We start from the raw sequence: 16,823 nt of genomic DNA on the forward strand, positions 1-16,823 counted from the left end.
TGTAGTTTGAAAACCTTACTGGATTGTTACTCAGACCATTAAAAAACATTTTTGGATATAAGACAATTGGGAATTGAAACATAGAAAGTACTATTCATTTTTTCAGATATGATAATGTTTGGTTATATTGAAAATGGTTGTCTTTTATAGATACCTTCTGAAATATGGGTGAAATAATTTTATATCTGGGATATGCATAAAATAATATGGGATGACTTTATAGATGAAACAAGATTGACCACGAATTTGTAATTGCCGAAACTGGGTACTGGAAACATAGTGTAATTAATTCATTATACTGTGCTCTTCTGTGTATGCATATTTTTGTATATGATTGAAATACGCTGATAAAATTTTTAAAATATCAGTTTATACTGTTACGCCAATTTAGATTGAATACCACAGAGTTCTTTCTTACCTCCCCCATATATATTTTGTGTTCCGTAGTGAGAACCCTGATTCCCAGCCCTATAGCTATCTTTTGTCAGATAAGGATGAAAAAACCTGTATCTTTGATGAAATAAACAAGTGAATTAACCATGGATTTAATTGCTTTACCTTGGGACTGTGGGAGTTACCAATTTTTGATATGGGAGATAACAGATAAAGTTTTTATTGTGATAAATTGTACATCACGTAAGACATTAACTATTTTCCAATGTACAGTTCAGGGGCAATGAGTACCTACATCTATCACCATCCATCTCCGGAACTTTTTTCATCTTCCCAAACTGAAACTTCATAACCATTTAAGAGTAGCTCCACAGTCTCGTTTCCCTTCCCCTGGCAAATCCCTCTTCTGCTTTGTCTTCTCTGTGAGTCTGACTACTCTGCATACCTCATAAAAGTGGGACTTGCCAGTATTTCTCCTTTTGTGACTGACTCATTTCACTTGACGTAATGTCCTTGTCTTCATCCATTCAGGCTTCCATACCAAACTCCTGCAGACTGGGCTGCTTAAACAGCAGTGCTCGCTGGTCTGGGGAGCCCAGGGTCAAGGCACTGGCAGACTCTGTGTCTGGGGAGGGCCTGCTTCTTAGTGCTTACTGTGTCCTCACATGGCAGGCGGGGTGTGAGAGCTCTTTGGGGTCTCTTTTGGAGTCTGTTTTATAAAGGCACTGGTCCCATTCCGTGAAGGCTCCACCTTCATGCCATAATCACCTCCCAAAGGCCCCTCCTCTCACATCACACTGAAGGTTAGGATTTCAACCTAGGAACTGAGGATGTAGAAACGTTCATTCATAGCAGTTCCTCAGAGTTCATCCCTGTTGTATAGCATATGTTGAAATTTCCTTTTTAAAGCTGAATAATCCATGGTGTGTACGTACCATTTTATATATTCACTCACCTGTTGCACATTTGGGTTGCTTCCACCTTTGGGCTATTGTGAATCGTCGTCGTCGGCAGCCGTCCGTCTCGAGAGACGATGGTGTAGCTTCTTAAGAGTCTATCTGCACCGCCGAGAATGGTTGTGCAGTCCAACTCGGGAGTGACATGGTATCTGTCTCCTCCCGTGTTAAATTGACATCTTGCGATGATGCTGGAGTGTCCTCTCCAGTGGAGCTGAAGCTACAGAGCCTGGGCAGGGTGATATGGAGGGTCTGCTGTTGCCCATGGAGCAGACCCCCCCTCTCTTCGCAGCTGAAGGGTCCAAGGGAAAGACGGAGTCAATACAGCTTGGCTTCAGGTGCGCCGCAGGAGTTGCCGGTGTTGACTACAACGTCAAACCGCCTTAGGGACTCCGGCTCCGGATTTTCTGTCGGGGTTTACTCCCTTAGCCTTTCCCCTGAAGAGGTATGCCGCAAGGCAGCGGAGGTTTTTTGGAGTCAGAGTTTTCCTTCTCTGATGTACCCTGACTGGAAGATCGAACCAGCGACACTTAGCTCGCAGGCCGACGCTCAATCCACTGAGCTAAACCAGCCAGGGCCAAGGGTCACATGTGGTTGCAGGGGAAACTGATGAAGCACAAAGTTGAAACTCCCTGCTCCCAGCTACCTTGTTTGGTCAGCAGCCTGCCACCAGACTTCCACATGGCTGTCTATAAGCTGACCAAGGACATGTGCAGGCAGCCCAGGGATGGTGCCCTGGAACGCTCTCCCTCCTAATCATGATCTTGAGTGTCATTCCTTCCTCTTGAGTGCATAGCTGGGCCTACTGACTTGCTTCTACAAGTGTGGTAAAAGTGATGGGATGCCCCTTTCCAGGTTAGGTTACGAAAGGTTCTGGCCTCTGGGTTGGGCTGCACTCTCTCATTTGCTCTCCGGGAAACCAGCTTCCATTTTGTGAGCTTCCCTTTGGAGCTCACGTGGCAAGGAGCTAGTGCTTTGGGCCAACAGCCAGCGAAGATCTGGTGCCTGCCAGCAGCTATGTGCGTGAGCTTGAATCACAGCAGATTCTTTTCTCATCAAGTTTTGAGATGACAGAGGCCTTGGATGATTGGTCATTGCAGCCTTGTGAGAGACCCTGAGCTAGATGCACCCAGCTAAACCACCGTCAAGCTCCTGACCCACAGAAACTGAGATAATAGATGTTTGTTGTCTCAAGCTACTAAATTTGGGGTTATTTCTTAGACAGCAGTTGAGAACTAATTCAGGAAGTAACTGTAGTCATCCCCCATCCCAGAAAATGATTTATACTTGGTTCTTAATTTTTTTTCTGATCAAAGCCAGTATAATTTCCAATATTTCATAAACATAGACCTTTTTAAAGTTGAATACAATACGCGAAAAGAGAGACACATATAGGCTCAGTAGTCTGAAAGGTGATCAGTGTGAGCAAGTGATATCTCATGCAATAAATAGACTTACTGCATAAACAGGAGAAAATTGAAATTTAAAGGACAGCTAATTAGTATTTTCAAGAAGGCTCATATCGCCCTTGCTGCTGTGGCTCAGTGAATTGAGCGTCGGCCTGCGAGCCAAGTGTCGCTGGTTCGATTCCCAGTCAGGGCACATGACTAGGTTGCATGTCAGGTCCCCAGTTGGGGGCGCAAGTGAGAGGCAGCCACACTGTTGTTTCTCTCCCTCACTTTCTCCTTTTCCCTCTCTCTAAAAGTAAAACAAATTAATTAATTAAGAAAAGAAGACTCATGAGTATTTGAAGAAAAAGTCAGGGCAGGAAGGAGTTCATAAGTGAAATTTGTAAGTCTTAACTATTGACTCTAGGAATAGTCCCACAATTTAGAGGAAATAATGACAAAAATTATAGACAAAAATAGAAGAAACACAAAGAAAATAGATCCAGTGTATAAAAAAAGTTTAGAGTGAGAAGTCAGAGGAAACAGATAAAAGATAAAGTCAGAAAAACAATTAAAAATTTTCTGGAGCCAGAGAGAATAAGGTCAAAATACCTTGTGGAATATGGCTAACATTTATTGAACAATTATGTGCCAAGTATTTGGCAAGTTAAAGCTCATTTAAAATTCTCTACAACTCCTGTGTGGTAGGGCCTGTTAATATTATTCTCTTACAGGTAAATAAAGTGCCTACCAAGCAAAATAAATGAGATTCATGCCCAGTGGAATTTTAAGTTTTAGGATATAGAAATAAATAAAACAAAAATCCAGACAAGAAACAGGTTACTTGCATAGGAAGGTGTATCAGGTAAGGCTCTGTCTTCTATATTCGGTACGCTAGAACTGGACTGCCGAGCTAGCAAGCGGTCATTTCCTCAGTTTCACTGCTCACAGTCAAAGTACTTAATAAGTTAGCTGCATGTGGCTAGTGGCTGCCATGTTTGGACAGTGCAGAATAGAATATTTCTACCCCAGAAATTTTTGTTGGACAGTGCTATGATAAAAAATAGTGGAGTGACACCTAGAAAACTGAGAAAAACTATTATAACCTAAGAATCTTACATTGACTGCAACTGTCCTTCACATAGGCAGGGCAACAAAATAGCATTTTTCAGGCTTGCAATTACTCAAAAGTCTTATCACTCAATCACTTTTCTTGGGGGGAAAAAATACTACTCTCAGTACATTCAGCCAACTGAGAAGTCAGCAGCTCAGAAGCATGATGAGTCAGCTTCACAGTCCGGTTTTGTTTAACCCTCTGTTTTCCAGAATAACCAAAAGGCATAAAGAAAAATTTTCATGAATGGCAGATATATAGAGGTTACCCTTTATAAGCCCACCTTCAAACTGTCAGAACTGTGATTTTCAACCTAGACAGCTTAACTTGAGAACTGCTGCTTCTCACAAGTATAAAATAAAGCCACAGACAACAGGTTCATTTTAATGATACTAGTCCGCTGAAATCACTTTTGTTGAAATCACCCCAAAAATCTTTATGTCGCCAAATCCAGGCTTAGCTCTCTGACCTCACTTACCTTGATCTTTGTGCATTTTTGACCCAGTTTATTACTGCCTACTTTTAGAAATACTTGTCTTTGCCTGGCTTCCAGAAAAGTTCTTCCTACCTCTCCAGTAGTTCCTGCATAACCTCCTTTTCTAGCTGGTTCCTCCCCATCAGTGCTAAATGTGGGAGAGCCTCAAGACTCTGTCCTTAGACCTGACCACCTCTTTTTTTTTTTTTTAAATCCTCACCCAAGGACTTTTTTTTCCCATTGCTTTTAAAAGAGAGTGAGGAAGGGAAAGAAAGGGAAACATCAGTGTGAGAAAACAACATTCATCTGTATGTGCCCTGACCGAGAATTGAACCTGTAGCCTTTGGTGTGTGGGATAATGCTTCAATCATCTGAGCCACATCAGCCAGAGCCTTTTTTCTTTTGTTTTCTTTTTTTTTTTTTAATCTGTAATCACTCAGTAGGAAATCAGTTACTCTTTAAATGCCTTCTATTAGCTGATAATACTCTAATTATATCGCTTCTTCCTTCCCTAAACTGCTGTGAAATCTGTCTTGCTCCCTCTATGGCCTTGCTACTTGCATATCTGCTTGAAATCAACATCAAAGATGTGGAAATGGAACTTTTGGCTCCTTCCTTACCCCAAACCTCTTCTTTTCTGGTGTCTTTTCCCAGTGAATGGCACTCACTGCCTTTCCTCCATAGGGCTTGGTTCTAAAACCTTGGGGCCATCCTCTGCACCAGCCGTTCGAGGAGTGCTGTCTTCAAAACATGTTCTGTATTCATCCATTTCTCTTTGGCTGCTGCCCAAATTCAGACTATCATCATCTTCCGCTTAGGCTACTGCAGTAACTTATGAACAGTTCTTCCATGTTTGCACTGTATTCACACAACAGATAATCACTTTAAAATATAAGTTAGAAACTCCCCAGTAGCTTCTTACCACTCATACAACAAATCCACAGCCATGGCCTACAATGTTCTGGCCTCTGCTGAATGCTCCATCTCCTCTACCACCTTGTTTTGCACTAGTCTTACCAAGTTTAGCAAACTCATTTCTGCTTAGGTCCTGTGCTTGAATACTTCCCTTTACAAGTTTGGACAACTAATTCCCTGTTTGTTTGTTTTTTGCCTAAGTACCTGAAATACTCTCCCACCCCATTACTTTCTGTTCTTTATTGTTCTTTATATTTTTACAGTACTTAGCACTACTTTTAATACATTCTATATTTCTTATTTGGTGTTGTAATACACCCCCATGACAAGAATATGAGCTCTATGAGGGCAGGGACTTTTTTGTCTGTCTTATTTAATTTTGTAACCCTAGCCCCTAGAATTACTAGCCTGAGCTAGTGTTTAACATTTAGTAGATATTCAGTAAAATATTTATTGAATGAATTATTCAAGAGTGAACAAAACAACAAAAATATGTAAGTGTTTACAAAACATAAAACCAGTTTTTAGAATTAGAGAAATAAACTTTTAGTTCAAGCAAGTGAAGAAAATAAAACCTTAAATGTTTAATTCTCTTTTTCAGTGAGACTCATGAAAGAAATTGCATCTTTGAAAATGGAATCATGTGAAAATAATTTCAGATCATTTGAAAAAACATGATTATAATTGTTTAAAATGGAAGCACGAATTGCAGTGTAAATACAATTGAAAACAAGATCAGGAAATTATCGCCTTGAGCAAACCTACCAGAACCAAGAGGAAAAGGATGATTTAAAAAAAGGAAAAGAACTAAAAGAATTTCTTTTTTTGTAATAGTGTATGATGTATTTCTTTAAGAGGTTTGGTGAAATCATTCATGATATACAAGGTCTGTCCAGAAAGTATCCAGCCATGGACTATGAAAAATAGACTTTCATGGAAGAAGATACAAGATACAAGAAACATTGTATTAGGACAATGATGACTCAGTCCCCTTCAAAGTAGTTACCTTGGGACCTCACAGAGTTCTCTCAATAGCCATCAGCTGCCCTGTCATATTTTCCTGAACCTCATCAATGGTCTGAAATCTCTTCCCTTTCAAAGGTGGTTTTAGTTTTGGGAAAAGCCAGAAGTTACAGAGCACCAAATCTGGGCTGTAGGGGAGCCGAGTCACCTGGGTGATTTGACGGTTTGCCAAAAAACTCTACACAACATGCGATGCATGAGCGGGTGTGTTGTCATGAAGTTGCCAATCACCAGTTGCCCACAGCTGCTGCCTTCTGAATCTGAGTAGTTTCCACGGAGGAATGTTCAAGCTTCATGCAAAATTTGATGCCCATTCATTGCTCTACTCTCTGTCATTTTGAATGAGACGGCCACACAGTACACAAGCTCACTCAATGGCGTCTACTGCCCCCACTGACCAGTACAGTGAAGTTGTCATTGTTCTCGCATGCACATTGCTTGGCTGTCAAGGAGAACAAACAGTTCTCATTACATTGATAATGGCTGGACTTTTTCCGGACAGACCTCGTATAATCTTTGTATTATTTAGCTAGTGTATATTAACTTCTTTTTTAACCTGAAGTTGTACCTGCCATTTAGATGCTGTTAAATTATGCTTAATGTAAGGCAAATATTTATTAGTGGTATCAAGTACAGTCAGCAAGCATGAGGAACTGGATATTATTATTGCTTTCATCTTTAGCACTCCATACCTTATCAGTGATCAAGCCTTGCCTTATACACTTTATAAAGGTATTTTCAAATCTGTACATTTCTGTCCCCTCTTTTGCCTTTATGCTCTTAGTTTCTTCCTCTGTTAAGTGGCTATATTAATAACAACCAACTTTATGGGTTTCTTGTGAGGATTACATACCTAACTTAACATACTGTAAAGTGCATTTAAAATGTTGGCTAATTATGATAATAGTGATTGTACTATACTGGATTATATCACTATCACTGTCTACTAAGATTTCCAGAGTAGCCCCAGATTGGTTTCGAGACTTCTCCTTACCCATCTTCTAGTCCCCAGTCCTCCTCACTTCATCAGGAACAATCTGAGAGCACATCTAATTGGATTACTCATATTTAAAACTCCCTAATGGGCTCGGGCTCCATTGTGCCATTGGGATAAGTTGATGAGATTTTTCTGTAACATACTTTAGAGACCCTGACTCTTTCTCTTAATAATTCTGTCACTTTTACCCGGTTTGTAGGTGAGCTGGAGGAATCCTGTCAGAAAACAAACTTGAGACAAACAGACAATGAAGTGCTTTCTGGTTCTTACAGCATGGACCAAACAAACCTAGTTTATAAAATTTATAAAGGTTTTAGACAGATGTTATTACTAACCAGGTATCCATTCTGGTTATAAAAATATCTTACTAAGGCCTGCATAGGTGTACAGGAACTTTGTGCAGTACTGTAATGCTGCTTTGTCTAATCTCTGTGAGAAACTGCATTATATTTCATAAGGCAACTTAATGAAATGATTTGCTTTGTGGGATTAATTATGAGCCAATTAAAAATAAGTGAACATTAACAAAGATGGTAACTTCAGTTTTAGAATAATTCATTTACAGCTCATTTTTTTAACATTATATGTTACATTAATACACCAAGGCTTGTTTAGTAAGATCACACCTTTAGACCAAAATGTATTAGCAACTATTTACCTTTCTGTTTTTTGTTGCAGGAGGGTGTGGTTCTATTCCATTTTACCCAAACATGATATCAGATTATCCAGGAACAAGTTAAAGAGAAGGGAGAGTGGTTCCAGAACACATCTCTGGAAATAACCCTATGGACCCCTGACTCCCATGGCAACATTGCAATGTAGGTTCTATATGAGCATCTATAGCCAGTGAGTTTTCTTTGTTGAGCTTTTCACATATCTGGTTTCAGTTTAGAGTCAGAGGTTTAGAACAGGTTATAAACGGCCCTGAGCAACTTACTTCATTGTGGAAATCTTGTTACAAGGTTGGGCTCTAGCCTCAGGCTTGGTGAGCTAAGCTGGGTGGTTTGGAGAACTTGTTATACCTCAGCTAGATTGATTTGAATTGCCTAGAACCAAGTGAGGTTCAATGCTTGTTTCTACTTTGTAACAAAACCTGAACCCCATCCGAGTATTATGCTTATGATGTGCCTACCACGTGCCTTGTACAGGGTCCACTTCGTTGTATTTATAGTATTGCATATTTAGCCCTCAGAGCAACTCTATGGGGCAGGTATTTAAAGACGAGGAAACTGAGTCTTGAAGGGACTGCCTTAGTTCCTCAGTCACATGGACAGATGAAGTGGGGATTTGACCATCTGACTTCTTGTCATTTCTGCACAGCTTCCCTACAGATGTGGCCCAAGAGGGTGTTACAGGTTAAGATAATGATCCCTCTGTCCTTGCGGGGTGGTTTCTGAGTCGGGGTTTAGCCGACTGGAGTTCCTGGGCAGACAGGAGTGGTCTCACCTCAGCTGTGGATGAGAGTGTCCTGCACAGACCAGATCATGCAGGCCCCAGCATGAGGACAGGGGAGTGGCAGTGGCTTGCTCGCTCAGCGAACCACAGTTGGCGGGAGGAGTGTCCTGATCTTTGGGGAAAAGTAACAAGAACTTTGAGCTCCCTCTAGAGGTCAACGGTAACAAAAGAGCATCATAGTGATTCATAGGGGAATAACTATACCTAAAGCGAACCTACCCCTTTACCAAGAAACTTAACATTTTATGGGTGCATTACCTGGTAAAGTATTTTCTTATATTGGGGAGTAATTAGTTACCTTGGAGAAGAAATTTGGGTTAATCATATTCTAATTAGTTGTCTTGGGCCAGTTCTGAACTTTGCCACATAGAATATGCAGTAGTCCCTCTCTATATCGCGGTTCACTTATCGTGGCCTCACTGTATCGCGGGATTTTAAAAAATATTATATCTAATTATCGTGGATTTTTCGCTATATCGCGGGATTTTGTGGTACTGTATATGTATGTTGTTAAAGTTACGTAGGTTTAAGAGCGTAGAGTATGTTTAAGAACGTAAGTACTGTTTATAAAAGTGTGGAAAAGGTTAAGGGAGTGGGAAAGGTTAATAAGGGATTGGGAATGGTTTATAAGTGTGTGGGGAGGGTTTATAAAGCCTTAAAATATATACAAATACTGAAATAAATGTAAGGTTCCTACTTCGCAGATTTTCACCTGTCACAGGGGTGTCTAGAACATAATACCCATGATAAGTGAGGGAATACTGTATATTGAACTAATAAAAGTACAAAAGGTAGTGAAAATGGATCGCATCCAAACAAAATAGCATGATTCTTCATGGGAACCCTGACTCTGGAACAAACTAGATTAAAATGAGAATTATTTTGTGTGCTGCGATGTGCCAGGATGTTTCATCACTTAACAGAGATGGAAGTGATCAGTAACCTGCAGCGTTCTCACCCCTCCCTTCCCAGCATCGGAGAGAAACGTGCGTGAGCACCAGAAGGTTACTGTAATGACATCCAACTTCTAAGACAGCTAACATCCAGTTTCTTTTTTGTTTTTTTCCTTTTAAATAATTACCACTAGTTTTTCCATTTATTTTTGTATCGTCCTGTACTTCTTTTTCTTTTTAAATTTATTTGTTTGTTTGTTTATTTGTAGAGAGAGGGGACAGGAGAAAGAGGGAGAGAAACATCACTGTGTGGTTGCCTCTCACTTGCGCCCCAACTGGGGACCTGACGTGCAACCTAGTCATGTGCCCTGACTGGAAATCGAACCAGCGACACTTGGCTCGCAGGCTGACGCTCAATCCACTGAACCACAGCAGCCAGGGCTAACATCCAGTTTCTTAACCTGTAGTGCTTCAGTTGCCCAAATGAGAAATTAATCCAGGACAGAAAGCCAAGTCACTGTCAGGTACTCCTCTTCAGAGCTCACTGAGTGAGTTCAGTTCTTAAAACTTAGTATATAAATATAGAATGAAAGAAATCATTTACTTTGTGGTAATATTAGGAATATGTGAAAGTTACACAAGTTTTTAAAAGTTCCAGAAACAAAAGGATGGGAGCGTGGCAAAGGAACCTCGGAACCAACCTGAAAGAGCTTTCAGTGGCCAAATCTGGAACAATTTGAACAACATATTAAATTACAGTGTGTGAAGTCAGTATCCATAAGTTTATATGGATAAATGACTGAATAAACAACTGAGGGAAATAGATAATTTCCCATACAGAAAAACTCCAGATAATTTATACAGATACTCAGGGTAGAGCTTAACTCCTTCCATCCCTTGAGATGTGGGCTGTACTTAGTAACTTCCTTCCAGAGTACTTTCCATGGGATGCGGGGGGCTAGGGGGGATGTCAGCGGGGGAGTGAGTGCAGGTAACATTATAGTGGAGAAACCTGGTAAACCACACCTTGGCTAGGAAATCTAGACTATCATTAATAAGTCATATTGGTAGGATGTGCCCTTGATATGATGTGGTAAGAATGACATTTCACCTTGATCTTCTTGCCAGTAACTCATAATTGTAATGTGGCCATGAGAAAGATACCTGACAATTCCCGTGTGAAGGACATACCACACAGTACCTGACCAGTACTCTTCAAAACTGCCAAGGTCATCAAAAACAAGAAACTCACAGACTAGAGGATGCTAAAGAGGCATGATGGCTAAATTGTAATGTGGGATCTTGAAACTGAAAAGGGACACCAGGCAAAAACTAGTGAAATCTGAATAAAATGGAATTTAGTTAATAAATAATACTGTCCTATTGTTGGTTCCTTTGTTGTGGTAAATGCACCATAGTACTCTAAGATGTAAACAATAGGAGAAACTAGGTGATAATCTGATAATCTTTGCAGCTCTTCTGAAAGTCTAAAATTATGCTAAAATAAATATATGGAAAACAAAGATTTGGCTCATTTAGCTCTTCTATGTAAGTTTTGTTCAGTGATGTTTGAAAACTGGGCAACTTTTCTGTTACGTGTATGTGCATTCTGTATAAAAGCGGGGAGGAGCCTGTTTCCTAAATGTATCGTGAGTAATGATGTGGACACGAGGCTCTCCAGTACTGTGGTTTGCTGCTGCAGCTGGCATGCAAGCTGAGCCGAGCAGAAAGGATTGTGCACTTGGTCTCATTCTGTTCTGCTCTCACAGTTGATTGGCTTTTAACCTACTAAAAGTACCTTGCATGAAATCACTATTGCAGATGAATTCCAGGTTTAAAAGAAGTAAATCTGGGACCCGTTTTGTCATGGTGAGATCTCTCACAGAGATTCATGGTCATGGGTAGTTACACAGCATTTGCAATATATTGTCGTCTCAGATCTTTGGTTTTCCACATTGGAGTTTTCTAATAAAGGCATGTTGTTTTTCTCCAGTTGTTATTGTTTCCTTCCTCCCCTAGAAATGTGGCATTTACTTGTATCAATGCTCTGTGAAAGAAAAATTCTAAGAGAGAGATCATCTATTTATGTGTCTTTGCAAATGAGAAATTTCAAGTTCATAAATATTAATTGGCTTGCTCATGGTCAGATTATTACTTACCTAGAGCTGAGACTAAATCCCCAGGTATCTTGTTGCACTTGCGTGTTCGTTAATAAAAGACCAAGGCTTATTGAAAAGGGAGGAGGATTTCAGGAAAAATTAGAACAAAACATGAAAAGATATTGGCAGAATAAGAATATTTGCTCATTCTCTTGCATTCTCTTAACACTTCAAATAATTAAAAGACATTACTGAGCATCTTTATATGTTAAAAAAATTATTTTTTTATTTCTATAGGATGACTTCTGGAACTGATGAAGTTCCAAGGGAGTGAATACTTTGTGGTTTTGGTACAAATTATGAAATAATTTCCTGAAGTAATAATATATTACCTACAATGTAGGTAAATATGAGTCTTTTGAACTATTTATATTTTTTCTGTAGCTTAAGAGATAGTAGTATCATATTAAATTATATTTGAAATTTTATTTGACTGCGTATTTCCTTACATTCTACCAGTATTATTTTTCTGTGAATTGTCATCCTTTGTTATATGAACTGATTTTAGAACACAAGTATTTTTCCTGGACCACTTGTCTTTTGTTGTTGTTATTACAGCTATAGACATTATTCTTCTGGTGTGTTACTACTGCTCCAGAGATATATGAATTTAATTCCCCTTTTTTTTCCCCAATGGGCAACATACAGAAGGGCTGAAGGAATGCGAAGAAGAGGAAAGGAGGAGGTATTTTAGGCAAGGTAGACAATACACCTATGCCAAAAGAGTCACGAAGGTGGGCATAATTACATATATGGGAGGTTAAAATATTTACCTTACCCTTAATAGAGAATTTGGTGAATACTGTGGTACTTAGAAAATAAGATGGTATGTTTCAGTGTTCATATTATGGAGAAGGTTGGATTCCGAGATTATCCAAAGTCTTATGGTACTTCTTAGAGGAACTTTGAAAGTTTTAGAGTAGGAAAGCATTGTGTAACCAGTAAGTAAAACACCAAGTTAGGATTTTGAAATGTCTGGCATGAGATTCCAGTGTCTGGATTGTTTTCTTACGATATTATTTGTGTACAGTGAAATGCATCCTGTTTAGCATAGTTCTTCAAGCTTTAATAAAAAGTGTGCTACTACCACAGTCAAGATAAAAGGCAGTTCCATCACTCCAAGAAGTTCCACGACCCATTCATTGTCATCCACCTCTAGCCCCTAGCAACCCCCAATCCATTTTCTGTCTCAAGTTATGCCCTTTCCAGAATGTCAGATAAATGGAATCACATAATATGTAGCCTTTTGAATCTGGTTTCTTTTCCTTAGATTATGCACTTTGAATTTTATCCGTGTTACTGCTTGTATAAGTACTTCTTTTTTATTGCTGAGTGGTATTTCGTTGTATGGACATAACACATTTTGTTTATTCATTCCCCAGTTGAGGATCACTTGGCTGCTACTTGTGCTGGGCTTGGAGGTGCCCAAGAGAGGCCAAGGTGTGAACCAAAGCAGGCTGCAGAATTTGTAGATGTTCTTTGTCTTCCATTTCTCATCATGTTCATAACTTATTCTGTGTTCTTGAGCATATGGGACATATTTACAACAGCCGTTTTAAGGTCCCTTTCTGCTCAGACCTTAATTCTATCATTTTTGTTGTTTCTGGTTCTGTTTCTATTCGTTTGCTTTTCTTCTTGTTACGGATTATGTTTTTCTGCTGCTTTATATTCCTGATGCCCTGGCTGGTTTAGCTCAGTGGATTGAGCGTCGGCCTGCGAGCTAAGTGTCGCTGGTTCGATCTTCCAGTCAGGGTACATCAGAGAAGGAAAACTCTGACTCCAAAAAACCTCCGCTGCCTTGCGGCATACCTCTTCAGGGGAAAGGCTAAGGGAGTAAACCCCGACAGAAAATCCGGAGCCGGAGTCCCTAAGGCGGTTTGACGTTGTAGTCAACACCGGCAACTCCTGCGGCGCACCTGAACCCAAGCTGTATTGACTCCGTCTTTCCCTTGGATCCTTCAGCTGCGAAGAGAGGGGGGGTCTGCTGCATGGGCAACAGCAGACCCTCCATATTACCCTGCCCAGGCTCTGTAGCTTCAGCGTCATCGCAAGATGTCGATTCAACACGGGAGGAGACAGATACCGTGTCACTCCCGAGTCGGACTGCACAGCCATTCTCGGCGGTGCAGATAGACTCTTAAGAAGCTACACCATCGTCTCTCGAGACGGACGGCTGCCGACGATATATATTCCTGATGACTTTAGATTGGACTCAGACATTGATTTACATTGTTGAGTGTTGGATTTTGTTTCAGCACATAGTTAAGTTACTTGAGATTAGTTTGATCCTATTAAAGTTTGCTTTTAAGCTTTGTTAGGACAAATTCAGTCTTCAGTGCTGATTAGTCCTACTACTAAGGTGATACTCTTCGGAGGACTCTACTTGATGCCTCATTGAATAAGGTTTCTTGATTCCCACAGGTAGGAGCCACAGCTACAAGGGGGAACCCCAAAAATGGAATTTATGAAAAATTGTATATTCTTATATGTAAACTTCAGTCATCTTAAGTATTCTCCATTTGATGCAATGCACCTGTCGAGACATTTTTTTCCACTGCTGAAAACAGTGTTTGAACTCACTGTTTGAAGCCTTTTAGTGCTTCTGCTGTTTTTTGTTTACCTCTTTCACATCAGCAAAACATTTCCCTTTGAGGACTTTTTTCATTTGGGGAAACAACAAGTTGCTCAGAACGAGATTGGGTGAATAGGAGGGTTGGGCATGGGGGTCATGCCATTTTTGGACAAAAACTGGTTAACACTCAATGTGGTGTGGGCTGGTGTGCTCATAAATCACCCATCATGAAATGGGCAAACATGTTGAGAGAGTCTTCAAAAAAAATTCGCTGAAGCCAAACGCAGCCTCTCACAATAACACCAGCTGGTGCAGTGATACATGATATAGAAATTCACCTAGTAGGGGAAGCCTGTGTGCTACAAGGGGCCTGCCCTCCAGGAGATAATTCCAATTAAGGGGGCGGGTCCCCCTCATATTCTGAGCCTCATAAGCTTTCTGGTGATTTTTTTTCCCCCTGGACTTGGTGGAGTGTAAACCACAAATCCTCAGGTTCATCAACCAAAGAATCTTAAGTGATCCCTATATAGACCCCTTGAGCTTTCTCTCTGTGCTCCGCCCACACGTTCTGGCTGCTTTGGTTTTCCTTACCCCCAGTTTCTGTGTCCACAACTCACTGGTTGGTGTATGGGTACTTCGGACTCCCCACACTGCCCAGGCAGTGAGCTTGGGCATATACAGGGCTCAGTCTTTCTCCTGTTCAGGGGTTGCCAGTCCTATACTCCATGTTGCCCATTGTCTGGGAAAAAGTTCTTTTCTATGTTTTGTTTTCTAGTCGTTCATAGTAAGAGGGTGAATCCAGATTGTCTTATTCCCTGTTGGCTAGGCCCAGAAGGCCAACTACAGACTTTTAATTTTTACTTGTATCTCTCACTTCAGCCTTCTAAAAGAACTGCTGGTAACTTGTTGTATACTTTTATTGGTTACTTGTTGTATACCTTTGTTTATGCAGTTAGTTTTAGTGTTCTTTGCCCATCTTTGTTTTCACTGAAATGGAATAAACAGGAGAGAAGGCTGATTACCTGGTAGAGACGGAGAGAAACATCAATGTGTAGTTGCCTTGCTCACAACCCCGGCATGTGCCTTGACTGGGAATCAAATGGCGACCCTTTGGTTCACAGGCTAGCATTCAATCCACTGAGCCACACCAGCCAGGGCTGTAAATTTTTTTAATGGTATAAGAAAACATTAGAATAATAGGTTTATTGTTATTTTCAAAAAATAACTAGTATTTGGCTAACCATAACCAGTATGTAGCATAATGTGGGAGCCCTATTTTTAGAGCCACGTGCTTACCTTTTGCACATCATGGCATACCAAGGAAACAGTAAAGGTTGTATGACACACTGGGATGAACAGGTGGTTCGCAGTTGGAGATTACAGATCTGGGTGTTCTGCAGAACCCAGGCAAACCCGATAACCCATTCTTGGCCACCAGCATGCAGTAGCACATACAGTTTAAAGCTCTGTTTCAGTGTTTTCCATAATTCATTCCTGGATGTTTTTTATGGACTGTACACGTTATTTGATTTAGTTCTCCCTTTTATTCACCTTTTTTCTATGTATTTCTCAAGCATTTAAAGTGGGTTCACTTTTATGGTGTAAATCTCCAGTTCTTGTCCTCTCCTGATGTTCAGCCGCACTTGCTATTTAGGCCATTTTTCCCTGGAATCCTTTAGCATATCTCAAGTACTCTTATTAAAGTTCATACCTGCTACAAAGCTGGTTCAGTCCTACACACGTAACACATCACTTGGCTCTGGAACTCTCACTGAAAGATAGGCATTCCTGGGATAAGAAGTGGCACATGGTAAGAGCAGATGTCTTATTATTCCTGTTGTATCTTGTAACAAATCTTTGATCCTTATTTTCCTTCTTCCTTCTCCCTCTTTCTCCCCTTTCTCTTCTCACCCCCCACCCCAAGCGCACGCGCGCGCACACACATTCTCTCTCTCTCCCTCTCTCTCTCTCTCTCCTCTCTCTCCCTCTCCCTCTTCTTCTCCCCCCTCTTCCCCCTCCCGTCACATGTTCAGTGACTGCGTTGTAATTAGCTGCATGAGTCAGTACTACCTTCAGTACTTAGCGATATTGTGCCTGCTGCTTTGTTACCTGATTCTTGTCCTGTCTTTTAAGAATAGTACAGATATGGAGTCCCCATCACCACCACCCTCAATGTTTTTATTTGTCTCCTTGCTGACTTCATCGCCTCTAGATTTCCTCCTGTCCAGCTCACCTCAGGAACATCAGAATTTCTCCCTTTTAGAAATGGGGTGGTTGTGCTGTACACCCCTCCTGCAGGGGCCGGGTGCAGCAGCTCATCTGCCTGGCAGAGAGTGGGAGTTTCTTTAAGTTAGTTGAATGCAACAATTTTGACCTGGGGAGAAGGGAAAATAATATAAATACTGAGCCAACTCGGCCTGTTGCTGCACTGTGCAACCAGGAGAATAAACCTGGTGCTGGCATCAGGTGGGAGCATTTCGCCC

At 40.7% G+C, this 16,823-nt stretch overlaps 1 protein-coding gene across 3 annotated transcripts in view; it reads left to right on the top strand.

The window, feature by feature from the left end:
* Positions 1-16,823, top strand: part of PPP2R2A (protein phosphatase 2 regulatory subunit Balpha) — a 76,255-nt gene that overhangs the window by 23,684 nt on the left and 35,748 nt on the right. Inside the window, exon 2 of one of the 3 annotated variants that reach the window (XM_090290284.1) lies at positions 7,940-8,079. The exons of the other annotated variants lie outside the window; for them this stretch is intronic. Within the exon in view, the coding sequence (XP_090146410.1) occupies positions 8,064-8,079 (16 nt within the window). The 5' untranslated portion in view covers positions 7,940-8,063. The remainder of the gene's footprint in view (positions 1-7,939; positions 8,080-16,823) is intronic. 3 annotated transcript variants of the gene reach the window in all.

This window comes from Furipterus horrens, unplaced genomic scaffold (genome assembly GCF_987537825.1).
Source record: "Furipterus horrens unplaced genomic scaffold, mFurHor1.1.pri manual_scaffold_10, whole genome shotgun sequence".
Lineage (NCBI taxonomy): Eukaryota > Metazoa > Chordata > Mammalia > Chiroptera > Furipteridae > Furipterus > Furipterus horrens.